This window comes from Schistocerca cancellata, chromosome 9 (genome assembly GCF_023864275.1).
Source record: "Schistocerca cancellata isolate TAMUIC-IGC-003103 chromosome 9, iqSchCanc2.1, whole genome shotgun sequence".
Classification (NCBI taxonomy): Eukaryota; Metazoa; Arthropoda; class Insecta; order Orthoptera; family Acrididae; genus Schistocerca; species Schistocerca cancellata.
The window spans coordinates 12,823,188-12,840,741 of NC_064634.1; the positions used below are offsets into that span (position 1 = coordinate 12,823,188).

Below are 17,554 nucleotides of genomic sequence, written 5' to 3' on the forward strand. Positions count from 1 at the left end.
AGTAGGTATTAACATACATGGAGAAGAAATAAAAACTTTGAGGTTCGCCGATGACATTGTAATTCTGTCAGAGACAGCAAAGGACTTGGAAGAGCAGTTGAACGGAAAGGTCAGTGTCATGAAAGGAGGATATAAGACGAACATCAACAAAAGAAAAACGAGGATAATGGAATGTAGTCGAATTAAGTCGGGTGATGCTGAGGGAATTAGATTTAAGATTTAAGTGTCAGGGAGTCGTTTCTGAAAGTATTTGTATGGAGCGTAGCCATGTATGGAAGTGAAACATGGACGATAACTAGTTTGGACAAGAAGAGAATAGAAGCTTTCGAAATGTGGTGCTACAGAAGAATGCTGAAGATTAGATGGGTAGATCACATAACTAATGAGGAGGTACTGAATAGAATGGGGGAGAAGAGAAGTTTGTGGCACCACTTGACTAGAAGAAGGGATCGGTTGGTAGGGCATATTCTGAGGCATCAAGGGATCACCAATTTAGTATTGGAGGGCAGCGTGGAGGGTAAAAATCGTAGAGGGAGACCAAGATATGAATACACTAAACAGATTCAGAAGGATGTAGGTTGCAGTGGGTACTGGCAGATGAAGAAGCTTGCACAGGATAGAGTAGCATGGAGAGCTGCATCAAACCAGTCTCAGGACTGAGATACCTCTGTAGTTGTTACAATCTTTTCTGTTTCCATGTTTAAAGATTGGTGTGATTACTGCTTTTGTCCAGTCTGATGGAACCTGTCCCGACCCCCAGGCCATTTCAATTATCCTGTGTAGCCATTTAAGACCTGACATTCCACTGTATTTGATGAGTTCCGACTTAATTTCATCCACCCCAGCCGCTTTATTGCACTGCAATCTATTGACCATTTTTTCCACTTCCTCAAATGTGATCCTATTTCCATCATCATTCCTATCCCATTCTACCTCGAAATCTGAAACATTACTGATCGCATTTTCACCTACATTGAGCAACTCTTCAAAATATTCCCTCCATCTTCCCAAGGCATCCACAGGATTCACCAGCAGTTTTCCTGACCTGTCCAAAATACTTGTCATTTCCTTCTTACCTCCCTTTCGAAGACTGCTAATTACACTCCAGAATGGTTTTCCAGCAGCTTGACCCATAGTCTCCAACCTGTTTCCAAAGTCTTCCCACGATTTCTTCTTCGATGCTGCAATTATCTGTTTGGCTTTGTTTCTTTCTTCAACATAACTTTCTCTGTCTACCTGGGTTCTGGTATGTAGCCATTTTTGATACGCCTTCTTTTTCCTTTTACAGGCTGCCTTGACTGTATCATTCCACCAAGCTGTTTGCTTCATCCTACTTTTACACACTACTGTTCCAAGACATTCTTTAGCCACTTCTAGTACTGTGTCCCTGTACCTTGTCCATTCCTTTTCCAATGACTGTAATTGACTACATTCAACTAACTGGTACCTTTCTGAGATCGCTATTATGTACTTGTGCCTGATTTCCTTATCCTGAAGTTTCTCCACTCTTATCCTCCTACATATGGACCTGACATCCTGCACTTTCGGCCTCACAATCCCAATTTCACTGCAGATTAAATAATGATCAGTGTCATCAAAGAATCTCCTGAATACACGTGTGTTCCTCACAGCCTTCCTGAATTCCTGATCTGTTATTATATAGTCAATGACAGATCTGGTTCCCCTGGCCTCCCAAGTATACCGGTGAATGTTCTTATGTTTAAAAAAGGAGTTTGTGATTACTAAGCCCATACTGGCACAGAAATCCAAGAGTTGTTTCCCATTCCTGTTGGCCTCCATATCCTCTCCAAATTTACCCATAACCTTTTCATACCCTTCTGTTCGATTTCCAATCCTGGCGTTAAAATCACCCATGAGCAGAACACTGTCCTTGTCCTTTACTCTAACAACTACATCACTGAGTGCCTCATAAAAACTATCCATCTTACCTTGATCTGTCCCTTCACAATGCGAATATACTGACACAATCCTAATTTTCTTGCTAGACACTGTCAAATCTATCCACATCAGTCGTTCGTTTACATACCTTATTGCAACTACGCTGGGTTCCATTTCTTTCCTGATGTAAAGCCCTACACCCCATTGTGCTATTCCTGCTTTGACTCCTGACAGGTAGACCTTGTATTCTCCCACTTCCTCTTCTTTCTCACCCCTTACCAGAATGTCACTAACAGCTAAAACGTCCAGCCCCATCTTACTTGCAGCCTCTGCCAGCTCTACCTTCTTCCCAGAGTAGCCCCCATTGATATTAATAGCTCCCCATCTCATTACCATTTGTTTGCCAAGTCGTATCTTAGGAGTCCCTGGTTTGTCAGTTAGAGGTGGGACTCCGTCACCTCCAAAGGTCCGAGGCATTTTGCTCTGATTATTGCCAGCATCATATTTAGAGTACCAGGGAAGCAGGTTGCTAGCCTTACTTGCCCCGAGTCCCATTGGGTTTTACCCCTAACGGCTGAGGGACTAACCGGTGGATTTGGTAGTCTTTGCCGTATGAGCACAAAGGTGACCACGACTCAGAATATGTCCGAGATGCCCAGCCGTATTCCAAAGTAACTGGTATCCCGACTTTCGGGACCACTTACTTGGCCAGTCATACGTTGCCCGTGGCTCATGAACTAGGACATGACTACAGGAACCTTTAATGTTGTTGTTGTGGTCTTCAGTCCTGAGACTGGTTTGATGCAGCTCTCCATGCTACTCTATCCTGTGCAAGTTTCTTCATCTCCCAGTACCTACTGCAACCTACATCCTTCTGAATCTGCTTAGTGTATTCATCTCTTGGTCTCCCCCTACGATTTTTACCCTCCACGCTGCCCTCCAATACTAAATTGGTGATCCCTTGATGCCTCAGAACATGTCCTACCAACCGATCCCTTCTTCTGGTCAAGTTGCGCCACAAACTTCTCTTCTCCCCTATCTTATTCAATACTTCCTCATTAGTTATGTGATCTACCCATATAATTTTCAGCATTCTTCTGTAGCACCACATTTCGAAAGCTTCTATTCTCTTCTTGTCCAAACTATTTATCGTCCATGTTTCACTTCCATACATGGCTACGCTCCATACAAATACTTTCAGAAATGACTTCCTGACACTTAAATCTATACTCGATGTTAACAAATTTCTCTTCTTCAGAAACGCTTTCCTTGCCATTGCCAGTCTACATTTTATATCCTCTCTACTTCGACCATCATCAGTTATTTTGCTCCCCAAATAGCAAAACTCCTTTACTATTTTAAGTGTCTCATTTCCTAATCTAATTCCCTCAGCATCACCCGACTTAATTCGACTACATTCCATTATCCTCGTTTTGCTTTTGTTGATGTTCATCTTATATCCGCCCTTCAAGATACCATCCATTCCGTTCAACTGCTCTTCCAAGTCCTTTGCTGTCTCTGACAGAATTACAATGTCATCGGCGAACCTCAACGTTTTTATTTCTTCTCCATGGATTTTAATACCTACTCCGAATTTTTCTTTTGTTTCATTTACTGCTTGCTCAATATACAGATTGAATAACATCTGGGAGAGGCTACAACCCTGTCTTACTCCCTTCCCAACCATTGCTTCCCTTTCCTGCCCCTCGACCCTTATAACTGCCATCTGGTTTCTGTACAAATTGTAAATAGCATTTCGCTCCCTGTATTTTACCACTGCCACCTTCAGAATTTGAAAGAGAGTATTCCAATCAACATTGTCAAAAGCTTTCTCTAAGTCTACAAATGCTAGAAACGTAGGTTTGCCTTTCCTTTATCTTTCTTCTAAGATAAGTCGTAAGGTCAGTATTGCCTCACGTGTTCCAGTATTTCTACGGAATCCAAACTGATCTTCCCCGAGGTCGGCATCTACTAGTTTTTCCATTCGTCTGTAAAGAATTCGTGTTAGTATTTTGCAGCTGTGGCTTATTAAACTGATTGTTCGGTAATTTTCACATCTGTCAACACCTGCTTTCTTTGGGATTGGAATTATTATATTCTTCTTGAAGTCTGAAGGTATTTCGCCTGTTTCATACATCTTGCTCACCAGATGGTAGAGTTTTGTCAGGACTGGCTCTCCCAAGGCCGTCAGTAGTTCCAATGGAATGTTGTCTACTCCGGGGGCCTTGTTTCGACTCAGGTCTTTCAGTGCTCTGTCAAACTCTTCACGCAGTATGGTATCTCCCATTTCATCTTCATCTACCTCCTCTTCCATTTCCATAATATTGTCCTCAAGTGCATCGCCCTTGTATAGACCCTCTATATACTCCTTCCACCTTTCTGCTTTCCCTTCTTTGCTTAGAACTGGGTTTCCATCTGAGCTCTTGATGTTCATACAAGTGGTTCTCTTATCTCCAAAGGTCTCTTTAATTTTCCTGTAGGCAGTATCTATCATACCCCTAGTGAGATAAGCCTCTACATCCTTACATTTGTCCTCTAGCCATCCCTGCTTAGCCATTTTGCACTTCCTGTGGATCTCATTATTGAGACGTTTGTATTCCTTTCTGCCTGCTTCATTTTCTGCATTTTTATATTTTCTCCTTTCATCAATTAAATTCAATATTTCTTCTGTTATCCAAGGATTTCTACTAGCCCTCGTCTTTTTACCTACTTGATCCTCTGCTGCCTTCACTACTTCATCCCTCAAAGCTACCCATTCTTCTTCTACTGTATTTCTTTCCCCCATTCCTGTCAATTGTTCCCTTATGCTCTCCCTGAAACTCTGTACAACCTCTGGTTCTTTCAGTTTATCCAGGTCCCATCTCCTTAAATTCCCACCTTTTTGCAGTTTCTTCAGTTTTAATCTACAGGTCATAACCAATAGATTGTGGTCAGAGTCCACATCTGCCCCTGGAAATGTCTTACAATTTAAAACCTGGTTCCTAAATCTCTGTCTTACCATTATATAATCTATCTGATACCTTTTAGTATCTCCAGGGTTCTTCCATGTATACAGCCTTCTATCATGATTCTTAAACCAAGTGTTAGCTATGATTAAGTTGTGCTCTGTGCAAAATTCTACCAGGCGGCTTCCTCTTTCATTTCTTAGCCCTAATCCATATTCACCTACTACGTTTCCTTCTCTCCCTTTTCCTACACTCGAATTCCAGTCACCCATGACTATTAAATTTTCGTCTCCCTTCACTATCTGAATAATTTCTTTTATTTCATCATACATTTCTTCAATTTCTTCGTCATCTGCAGAGCTAGTTGGCATATAAACTTGTACTACTGTAGTAGGCGTGGGCTTCGTATCTATCTTGGCCACAATAATGCGTTCACTATGCTGTTTGTAGTAGCTTACCCGCATTCCTATTTTCCTATTCATTATTAAACCTACTCCTGCATTACCCCTATTTGACTTCGTGTTTATAACCCTGTAGTCACCTGACCAGAAGTCTTGTTCCTCCTGCCACCGAACTTCACTAATTCCCACTATATCGAACTTTAACCTATCCATTTCCCTTTTTAAATTTTCTAACCTACCTGCCCGATTAAGGGATCTGACATTCCACGCTCCGATCCGTAGAACGCCAGTTTTCTTTCTCCTGATAACGACATCCTCTTGAGTAGTCCCCGCCCGGAGATCCGAATGGGGGACTATTTTACCTCCGGAATATTTTACCCAAGAGGACGTCATCATCATTTAATCATACAGTAAAGCTGCATGCCCTCGGGAAAAATTACGGCCGTAGTTTCCCCTTGCTTTCAGCCGTTCGCAGTACCAGCACAGCAAGGCCGTTTTGGTTATTGTTACAAGGCCAGATCAGTCAATCATCCAGACTGTTGCCCTTGCAACTACTGAAAAGGCTGCTGCCCCTCTTGAGGAACCACACGTTTGTCTGGCCTCTCAACAGATACCCCTCCGTTGTGGTTGTACCTACGGTACGGCTATCTGTATCGCTGAGGCACGCAAGCCTCCCCACCAATGGCAAGGTCCATGGTTCATGGGGGGGGGGGGGGAATCTTTAATAGTAAAATAAAAATTGAAACAAAAGCGAATGAACCCGTTCGAACCAAAATGAATGGAAATAATCGCGTGTGTCAATAATATCATACAATGAGGTGATAAAAGTCGTAGGATACCTTCTAATGTCGTGTCGGATCTCCTTTTGCACCGCATAGTGTAGCAGTCCGACGCGGCGTGCACTCAACAAGGCACTGGTCGTCCCCTGGACAAAATATCGAGCCGTGCTGCATCGATAGCCCTCCATAATTGCGAAAGTGTTGACGGTGCAGGATTTCGTGCACGAACTGACCTCGCCAATGTATTCCACAAATAATTGATGGGACTTCGTGTAGGGCGATCTGGGTGGCCAAGTCATTCGCTCGAATTGTCCAGAGTGTTCCTCAAACCAGTCGCATCGCCCGTAAAAATTCCATCGTTGTTTGGGAACGTGTAGTGCGTGAATGGCTGAAAGTGGTCTGGTCTCCAAGTAACCGAGCATAACCATTTACAGTCAATGACCGATTCATCTGGACCAGATGATCCAGTCTGTTCCACGTAAAATAAGGCTACACCATTATCCAGCCATCACCAGCTTGCACGGCCACCACCAGTTTGCACAGTGCCTTGTTGACAACTTGGGTCCGTGGCTTCGTGGGGTTTGCGCCGCAGAAGAACCCCACCTCCAGTTCTTATTAACTGAAATCGAGACTCATCTGAGCAGGCCAGTCGTCCAGGTTCCAACGACACGACCACGAGCCCACAAGAGGCACTGCAGGCGACGTCGTGTTGATACCAAGACATCCGCATCGTTAGTCTCCTGCCGTGGCCCATCAACGCGAAATTTCGCCGCCTTGGCCCGACGAATAAGTTCGTCTACGTCCCACATTGACTTCTGCTGTTATTGCAGGTAGTGTTGCTTGTCTGTTAGCACTGACAATCCTACGCAAACGCCGCTGCTTGTTACGTGAAAGCCGTCGGCCACTGCGTTGTCCGTGGTGATAGGTAATGCCTGATATTTGGCATTGTTGGCATTCTTTTTGGCACTGTCGATCTCGGAATATTGAATCTCTAACGATTTCCGAAATGGAATATCTCATACGTCCAGTTCCAACTACCATTCCGCGTTCAGAGTCTGTCAGTTCTCGCCGTGCGCCCGCAAATGACGTTGGACACCTTTTCACACGAACCATCTGAGTACAAACGACAGCTCCGCCAGAGTACGTCTTGTGTACGCAGTACCATCGCCATCTGTATGTGTCTATACCCCTGTGCCATGACGTTTGTCATCTCAGTTTATTTTACTAGACAACACTGATTTTTGAAATAATTCAGTTTTCATGTCGCTAATAAATGCTCATTTATATATGTTATGTACAATTTTGTAAAATTTACTGTATGAAATTACTTAATCTCGACATGGTATCAATGAAACAGTTAATGATTACGTACCTTACAGCAAGTAACTTAACAAATACACCAACGTTCCAAAGTCAGTAGAAAAGTTGCCGCTATTATGTATCATTCCCGACACCCGGCTTCAATAGTCCTTTCAGGTTTTCATTCTTTCTACCCTTTCTTGCCCGGGTTACAACTGCGACAGTAAAAGTATCATGAAACAGTGGCCACAGTTTGTAGAAAAAGCAAACTTCGTGAGATAAAATAACGCAAAAAGGATGTTGGTGATATGGAGTAGTTGTATTAGAAACAGACAACAGTGTTGCAGGTGCATCTGCCCTCAAATCCTCGCTAAAAAACTCAAACGACCTCTCTGACTCTTTCCAATTTACCAGTTACCCAGTCCAGGCCAATGAAAGAATCATGATAGAAGACTATTTGTTTTAGTCTCACTAATCGTGCACAAGCTGACATCTACACATACTGAAACTGAAATATCTGGAATTGGTGCTGAATATTATTGCAACATCAACAGAAAATTCTGTGTGTACATTGACGAAATTACACCTTCAAGCTAACAAGCTTTATGATGATTATTGTATTGGAACCACACTGTACATTGAAAACACGTTTTGGAACGCATTTCTCCAGTAAAATGGTAGGGTGCAGAAAAATCTTCCGAAGTGCTTTAAAGCTATTATTGCAAGTAGGAATTATTAAGTGCGACATCAGTTCTACGCTGAGGCATTGATCATTTGCAAGTGAATGAGCTCTTCAAAGTTGTTATTCGAGACTTTTCCTACGTAAATAAAAAATCCAGATGTAGTTTCAAGCAGATATCTAATTGTTAAAGACATGTGGGCGAAAGTAGGACACATCATAAAGCCTGATACAAAAGAGGACGACATGAAAATAGTTGGAATAAACACACATATCCTAAACTTACTATAAAATTACCATATACACAAAACAAAATCTGAAAATTAGCTGCTACTGAATGATCAAGTGAATATGACTAACCACTTACTGTTTACACTGACTTATCATATAATAGACAATAATCTCAATAGATGATCATAAATTCCATTTCTCTCGCAAGTATATAAACGAAAAATAAAAAAGAAGGATAAATATAGTAAACAGTAAAAAATAGCAAAAAAACAATAATTAAAAAATAAACAGGTACACACACACACACACACACAGGACTTACGGTACATCAGCACATATAGTCACAGAATTAACAATTAAAGACAAGTAAGTCGGCAACAGTTACAGAAACGAATGACACTCTAGATATAGGGAATGGTAGTTACAGTGTTATATTTCGAAAACAAAGACCACAAAGAACATGAAATGATTGCATTTATAGCCCGCATCTCGTGGTCGTGCGGTAGCGTTCTCGCTTCCCACGCCCGGGTTCCCGGGTTCGATTCCCGGCGGGGTCAGGGATTTTCTCTGCCTCGTGATGGCTGGGTGTTGTGTGCTGTCCTTAGGTTAGTTAGGTTTAAGTAGTTCTAAGTTCTAGGGGACTGATGACCATAGATGTTAAGTCCCATAGTGCTCAGAGCCATTTGAACCATTACATTTATAGATCAACAGCACAAGCGCTTCAGAGGTACCATGTATCAACCCATACCGAAACACCATATTTCAACGTTATGTAGCCTCCACAGGCGGCAATGTGGGCACTGACCATGACATTCAGGACAGAGACGGCGAATACTATCCTGGGATACGTTATTCCATGCCTACCCGACCTGTTCATGTACACTCCTGGAAATTGAAATAAGAACACCATGAATTCATTGTCCCAGGAAGGGGAAACTTTATTGACACATTCCTGGGGTCAGATACATCACATGATCACACTGACAGAACCACAGGCACATAGACACAGGCAACAGAGCATGCACAATGTCGGCACTAGTACAGTGTATATCCACCTTTCGCAGCAATGCAGGCTGCTATTCTCCCATGGAGACGATCGTAGAGATGCTGGATGTAGTCCTGTGGAACGGCTTGCCATGCCATTTCCACCTGGCGCCTCAGTTGGACCAGCGTTCGTGCTGGACGTGCAGACCGCGTGAGACGACGCTTCATCCAGTCCCAAACATGCTCAATGGGGGACAGATCCGGAGATCTTGCTGGCCAGGGTAGTTGACTTACACCTTCTAGAGCACGTTGGGTGGCACGGGATACATGCGGACGTGCATTGTCCTGTTGGAACAGCAAGTTCCCTTGCCGGTCTAGGAATGGTAGAACGATGGGTTCGATGACGGTTTGGATGTACCGTGCACTATTCAGTGTCCCCTCGACGATCACCAGTGGTGTACGGCCAGTGTAGGAGATCGCTCCCCACACCATGATGCCGGGTGTTGGCCCTGTGTGCCTCGGTCGTATGCAGTCCTGATTGTGGCGCTCACCTGCACGGCGCCAAACACGCATACGACCATCATTGGCACCGAGGCAGAAGCGACTCTCATCGCTGAAGACGACACGTCTCCATTCGTCCCTCCATTCACGCCTGTCGCGACACCACTGGAGGCGGGCTGCACGATGTTGGGGCGTGAGCGGAAGACGGCCTAACGGTGTGCGGGACCGTAGCCCAGCTTCATGGAGACGGTTGCGAATGGTCCTCGCCGATACCCCAGGAGCAACAGTGTCCCTAATTTGCTGGGAAGTGGCGGTGCGGTCCCCTACGGCACTGCGTAGGATCCTACGGTCTTGGCGTGCATCCGTGCGTCGCTGCGGTCCGGTCCCAGGTCGACAGGCACGTGCACCTTCCGCCGACCACTGGCGACAACATCGATGTACTGTGGAGACCTCACGCCCCACGTGTTGAGCAATTCGGCGGTACGTCCACCCGGCCTCCCGCATGCCCACTATACGCCCTCGCTCAAAGTCCGTCAACTGCACATACGGTTCACGTCCACGCTGTCGCGGCATGCTACCAGTGTTAAAGACTGCGATGGAGCTCCGTATGCCACGGCAAACTGGCTGACACTGACGGCGGCGGTGCACAAATGCTGCGCAGCTAGCGCCATTCGACGGCCAACACCGCGGTTCGTGGTGTGTCCGCTGTGCCGTGCGTGTGATCATTGCTTGTACAGCCCTCTCGCAGTGTCCGTAGCAAGTATGGTGGGTCTGACACACCGGTGTCAATGTGTTCTTTTTTCCATTTCCAGGAGTGTATAAACAGGCTACTTACATAGACCTCCGGCTCCACTCAAAAAAATTTACAAAGTGTTTTACGCAATGGTCAATACTAAGACGTTAAAATTTTTTATATTAATGATATCAAATAGATCAGATGCACACAAATAGTAATATACCGTTGGTCAGTAAAGCAAAATTATCCTCAGTCCTAATCATTCATCAGAAGAGAAGTCTATGACAGTTTTATGCACAAAGGCTTGGACGTTTGTCAATTCATTACAGGGTGGTGCTAACACGCTGCTCTCGTCTTCACTGTCATTTCTCAATTTGCTTTCCAGGCTAGTGTTACGCTTTTCACACGCCATGATTACCATAGTATTTCACACGACAACACAGAAAAAACACAATTTGAAAAGCAAAAAACAGGAAGACACACTAAAATATCACTGAAAATAATCAATTAGTTGCAAACGCGACTACGAAATACTTAGTGCAAATCCACGTGCGTGCCACAACTGCTTTGCTCATTACAGTATAGTAGAACAACATAGTACTACAAAGGAAATGCGATATACAACTACGCGCTAACAGTAAAGAATAACTAATTTCTGATCATGAACTAATTATTCAAACTACAAGAAATTCAGAAGATTCCATTGAAGTATCCTCGGCTAAGGGTCGACAGGCGAAACTTCTTTGTTTCGCTTCTGAAACTGCTGAATGCAACTGAACCTTCTTAAACTGCTGAGTGCAACTGAACGTACTGTCTCTTTACTTGTTTTTACCATTACGACACTGACCTACAGAATATTCCGTGACAAATACGACTCAAACTTATTCTATTCATTTATTGCCCACAATATACAAGCGCAACGCAATCTGACTGCAAATAATTAACACAAAAGACTGGCCCTGAATTAGAATAAATCGTAACAATAACCCACACATTCCGTAAGTCACTTACCTCACAGAAAATCTTCATTACATGAACTACAGCAAGCAGCAACTACAGCCAGCTAAATAAAAAGGTTCTAACTAGTATAGATTAGATTAATACTTGTTCCATAGGTCATGAATAAGACACTTCGTAATGATGTGGAACGTGTCAGGTTAATAAAAGATGTCTGTACAAGATATTACATTACACAAAATATTGCATGACACTAATGTTTAAGTTGTTTTTTTTTTGTTTTTTCCCCCTACCTTAATTTAAATCTAAAAATTCAGCCAATGAGTAGAAGGAGTTGTCATCTAGAAATTCTTTTCATTTCTTTTTAAATTGAAAGTTTGCAAAGTAATATTTCAGAGCTAGATCAGAAATGTAAGGACTATGGTATGAAGATTAGCATCTCCAAAACGAAAGTAATGTCAGTGGGAAAGAAATATAAACGGATTGAGTGCCAAATAGGAGGAACGAAGTTAGAACAGGTGGACGGTTTCAAGTACTTAGTATGCATATTCTCACAGGATGGCAACATAGTGAAAGAACTGGAAGCGAGGTGTAGCAAAGCTAATGCAGTGAGCGCTCAGCTACGATCTACTCTCTTCTGCAAGAAGGAAGTCAGTACCAAGACTAAGTTATCTGTGCACCGTTCAATCTTTCGACCAACTTTGTTGTATGGGAGCGAAAGCTGGGTGGATTCAGGTTACCTTATCAACAAGGTTGAGGTTACGGATATGAAAGTAGCTAGGATGATTGCAGGTACTAGTAGATGGGAACAATGGCAGGAGGGTGTCCACAATGAGGAAATCAAAGAAAAACTGGGAATGAACTCTATAGATGTAGCAGTCAGGGCGAACAGGCTTAGATGGTGGGGTCATGTTACACGCATGGGAGAAGCAAGGTTACCCAAGAGACTCATGGATTCAGCAGTAGAGGGTAGGAGGAGTCGGGGCAGACCGAGGAGAAGGTACCTGGATTCGGTGAAGAATGATTTTGAAGTAATAGGTTTAACATCAGAAGAGGCACCAATGTTAGCACTGAATAGGGGATCATGGAGGAACTGTATAAGGGGGGCTATGCTCCAGACTGAACGCTGAAAGGCATAATCAGTCTTAAATGATGATGATGATGATGATGATGATGTTGGTTGACTATCTGTCAGACTTTTGATGCTGTTTGGTAGGTGACCAAAGACTTTTGTGGCAGCATAATTTACCCCTTTCTGTGCCAAAGTCAGATTTAACCCTGCATAGTGAAGATCATCCTTTCTCCTGGTGTTGTAGCTATGCACTCTGCTATTACTTTTGAACTGGGTTGGACTATTTCATAAGTGAATATATATACTGTGAGGTTACTGTGAGGATCCCTAGATCCTTAAATAGATGTCTGCAGGATGACCGTGGGTGGGCTCCAGCAATTATTCTGATTACACGTGTTTGAGCGATGAATACTTTTCTAATCAACGATGAATTACCCCAGAATATGATGCCATACGAAAGCAGTGAATGAAAGTGGGCATAGTGAGCTAATTTACTGAGATTCTTATCGACGAAATTTGCAGTAACCCTAATAGCATACGTAGCTGAACTCAGACGTTTCAGCAGACCATCAATGTTTTGCTTCCAGTTTAACCTCTCATCAATGGACACACCTAGAAATTTTGAAAATTCTACCTAAGCTACAGACTTCTGTTCAAAGTCTATATTTATTACTGGAGTTGTGCCATTTACTGTATGGAACTGTATATACTGTGTTTTATCAAAATTTAAATAGAGTCCGTTTGCTGATAACCACTTAATAATTTTGTGAAAAACATCATTAACAATTACATCACTTAGTTCTTGGTTTTTGGATGTTATTACTATACTTGTATCATCAGAAAAAAGAACTAACTTTGCATCTTCATCAAATTGGAATGGTAAGTCATTAATGTACATCAAGAACAGTAAAGGCCCTAAGACCGAACCCTGTGGGACCCCGTACTTGATAGCCCCCCAGTTTGAGGAATCAGCTGTTGTTTTAACTACTAATAGGCATGAGGTTAGCATAGGAAAGATTTTGTTGCAGAGCAGATTTTACCTTATTCATGTGACATCCAGTTCCAAAAATTATATAATCATCAATAATTCCAGTGTCCAAACATTAGCAAATACATCAATCATGATTTTACAGTCCATGTCCAAGCAATACTAAATCTCCATGGCGGACACACGCCCAAACCGTCCGCTCGCTAATTGCCCACCTCCGACACTGCTAACTATTAACTGCTAACTGCAAGTCCTTCCAGCCACAGAGTCTTTTAGCGAGGGCGCAGAGCGCTGCCAGTGACATTAATGCAGTCTGTAGCGCTGCCAACATACAAACATGTAAACAGGCTACTTACAAGCTGAACGACCTGCGACTGCCGCCCTTAAAATAGGACGATACTGGCGAGCGCCAGTGCTCTTTGGACATCCAGACCCTCACGTGGCTGCTGACAGCGGCATCATTGCAGAACTGACGCAGTACGTGCACCTTGTGTGGCAGTTGTCCAACAGGACACTTTCGCCACTCGGAAGGCCACCATTTGAGCCCTTACAATCTCGCTGAGTTGCCTGTAGGAAGCACAAGTGTGTCTCTGTTGTGTGGCTGTCTGGTTGCTTCACACGTTTGCCTCACACTTAGCCTTGTAGCTGTGAGCACAGATGGCGCTATGTTACCTATGTCACTAAGCTATATGTTGGCGGATGACATTGAAACCATTATCGGTACACCTACTATCAAACCATTATCAGTACGTTTACTATCCCCCATATGGCATATGCTGTCATCTGATTATAATCGACGTTATCTTTCCAGGTGTCCTCATTTTTTTTCCCGGCAGTGTACATACTCTCTCAAGTGTGTAAATGAATCTCACAAATCTCGTTTCTGTGTGTGGCAGGTGGCTGCGTGATCACTCATCCCAGGTGTGGGACGCTTGGCCAACTTGTCGTGGGCCTGGGGACCTGGGCGGTCGCAATATGCACGAGCTGGGCTTCGAGGAACTGTGTGATGGCCAGTGGGCGTCCATGGTCCGCCTAACGCCTCGCATTCCCGTCGCCTGATGGCGCCACCAGCGGGCCTCCGAGGAGCTGCTCACACGTTACGTCACCATCGCCCGATGACGTCAGGAGTGGATCTCCGTAAAGCACCGCACACGGCACCTCCTCATCGCTCGGTGGAGCCATCAGCCAGCGTGTGTGGGGCGCCTCATTCTGTGCGTCCCAGCCACCTGACAGTACCACGAAGCAGGCTTTCCGTCCATCTCTTGGTGGTCCAGGCGGCCGCACAGCACTTGGGTCCTCTCAGCTCCTACTGATCTACAAAGTCGTCTGTTATATTCTTGAACATCCTCAAAAAAGTGCCAGAAAAAGAAATCACAGATAAGAAATCTGACTGATATTGATAAAGAATCAGACTAAGACTGGAATTTTGGTGATGATGATGATGATGACATGTCAGTGTCCCCGTCGATTCAACGCAGCAGATACGGGACAGCTGGCGGCTAGATATTACAAAAAAAAAAAAAAAAATCACTAAACAGCCGCATGTTTTCAGAAGTTGTTATTTTATTTACATGACCAGTTTCGGCATCTCATTAGCACTCCATGTATAGAGAATCAGATACATCGATGCATGCATAATCGGAGCCATCAGTACCTCGATTCCGTGGATTCTTTGTTGTGCACACATCGAAGATTTGATGACTCAAGTCTTCGAAGTAAACACTCCACAAAAACCGTTATGCGTGCATCAATGTAACTAGTTCTCTACATGTGGTGTGCATAGGGGAGTGAAGATCGCATTAATGAGATGCAGGATCTGCTCGTTTAAACAAAATAGCACCTTCTGCAGACATACGGCGGTTTGCTGAGTTTTGTTTGATGAATATGTCAGTTTGGTCGCGCGACAGCAAGCTCTTTAGCGTCAGTACTAAAATTTTGTGAGACGAGTGTAGATAAAAAGGAAATTATTAAAACGTGAAGTACAGATATCAAAATTAAGAACGTCCTAAATAACACTCCCCCCCACACACACACACGCACACACACACACATACAAACAAACAACAACAACGGGAATCACGTTACCAGACCTAAAATCTACAGTAGAAAGAGAAAAAGCAGTGCAAAGGGTGAAAGTTTGCAGTGCCGTTTCAGGCTGAATATGATACCTTCTTTATGTCAGCAATTTAGGTCAGAGAGGCGTTTGATTAATGACTAAAATCGGTCTGCCAAGTCGTTTCGATCTGTTTCTGCAGTTCATTTCTATCTATGTCCATAGCTTCCTGGAAGACGCAAATGATCCACTCAGCAAGAAATTTTATACCAAGATAGTGAGAAGAGCATTATGTGTTGTGCAATGGAAAGGCTTCTATATCGTGTGTAGTATATGGTGTGGCTTTGCCTTATTGCAATGCAGTCATAAGAGTTTGATGCAGGATTTACTGTTGGCAGCATTTGTTATTTCCAATGCTTGTCGTAAAAGGCACATGTGGTATAACGTGTTTAACCCATTTTTAAGACAATTGCTCCACATGGAACATTGATACATGTACACGACTGATCACTGCTTAAGACTGTGTGCTCTGCTACCGTTTCATCGTCTTCATACACATTTTTCCTTCATCAGATTGCGTATAACTATTCACCTGCATTAGCAATAGTGGTGTGCACATTCGGTTGAGACTATTCTCCGTTGACCAGTCGCTACCGGAGTCTTGGCACTCGTTTACACAACGTGTGGGGCAGTTTGCAGGTCGGCTGTGCCATTCACCACATGCCTTGGGGCCGGTAAGTGGACCATTGTGCTCTAAACTTCTCTTGCGGTACGGTTTTCCGTCCGCACCACAGCATGTGTAAAGAACTGGCCCACGAACTGTAGATAATACGGCACACCATCACCAAAGGCGTGAACGGATAATACTGATGAAAGGTGAAGAACACACTAGTTTCACAAAACATAGAGTTTATCTATGTCCATAGCTTTCTTATGGGAAACCCTGAATTATACAATTGCCAATATATCCGTAACATGCATCAAGAGAGAGCGGAAAATTTCACAAATTGGACGACAGTATCATAATTATTTATGCAAAACAAAGAGAGAACTCCCACAAGAGATCATGTAAGTCTGCAAATAGCTACAGTAGGGCTCAGTCCCTGTTATTAACCATGTAGTTCACCAAGATCGTGGAGCAAAGGCAAAACATTCAGAGCAACATTTCTCTACAAAGGAAAGTGGTGTCCTCAAAAATTTTAAGAAGGTGCCAACACAATTACCATTCCAAGTATGAATCAAGATGCCCGAGAAGAATGTAATCAACGAGAACGTGAACAAACTTACTACATGAATTAAAGTAATCATATTATCATTCAATAACAAGCGACTAGGACGATGAAATGAAGATCCATGGAGTTCCTTCAAGCTGCTAGACTGAATCCCATCCACCTCCCAAGCATGATGCTAGAGTCCTTCACCGCAAACTGGTAGCTAACTTATAAGACAGCTAACGGATCTGTAGTATACTTTTCCCAAGACCAGTGGCAATATCAGAGGCAGTCTGCCAGTCATCTACCGTAGTTCCACAGTCGTGTTGACCACCTGCTGCGCGATCAGAGCATATGTCCCTGTGAATCTCACAAGGCGACCTGCCACCAGTCCACACCATTTTGGTTGTACTTCGTCCCGTGACATAAAGGGTGGAAGGCGGCAGCGATGAGCTGCTGCTGATTGTAAGTGACGCGACGCTAATGACTACCAATTACCCCAGTGGGAAGACTAGGCTGACCGGATTTCAGAGAGAAAAAGCAGAGACGGTTGTGCTTATACCTCAGCTCGTTACCACACTTACGCTCACCCTTCTTGTCAGTTATGATAGTTTGAAATCGATAGCAGGCTTATTACGATGAAGCAGCTGAAAAACCCGTGGCAAGAATGTATCTTCATTTTGTGAATTGGGAAGGAAAATATGCGTATACTACACATAAATAAATTTATTTTCTTCAGAAATAAAAAAAAAGATCAATACATACTTTTGACTGTAATAGCCCGGAAATATTTTCTGCAATATTTTCTCACTTACTAAG

General features: G+C 43.5%; 1 protein-coding gene across 1 annotated transcript in view; it reads left to right on the forward strand.

The window, feature by feature from the left end:
- The window catches only part of LOC126101591 (carboxypeptidase N subunit 2), a 213,005-nt gene extending 195,857 nt beyond the window's left edge, over nucleotides 1–17,148 (forward strand). The window contains exon 10 of the mRNA XM_049912270.1: nucleotides 14,368–17,148. Within this exon, the coding sequence (XP_049768227.1) occupies nucleotides 14,368–14,530 (163 nt within the window). The 3' untranslated portion in view covers nucleotides 14,531–17,148. The remainder of the gene's footprint in view (nucleotides 1–14,367) is intronic.
- The last annotated feature ends 406 nt before the right edge of the window (nucleotides 17,149–17,554 follow it).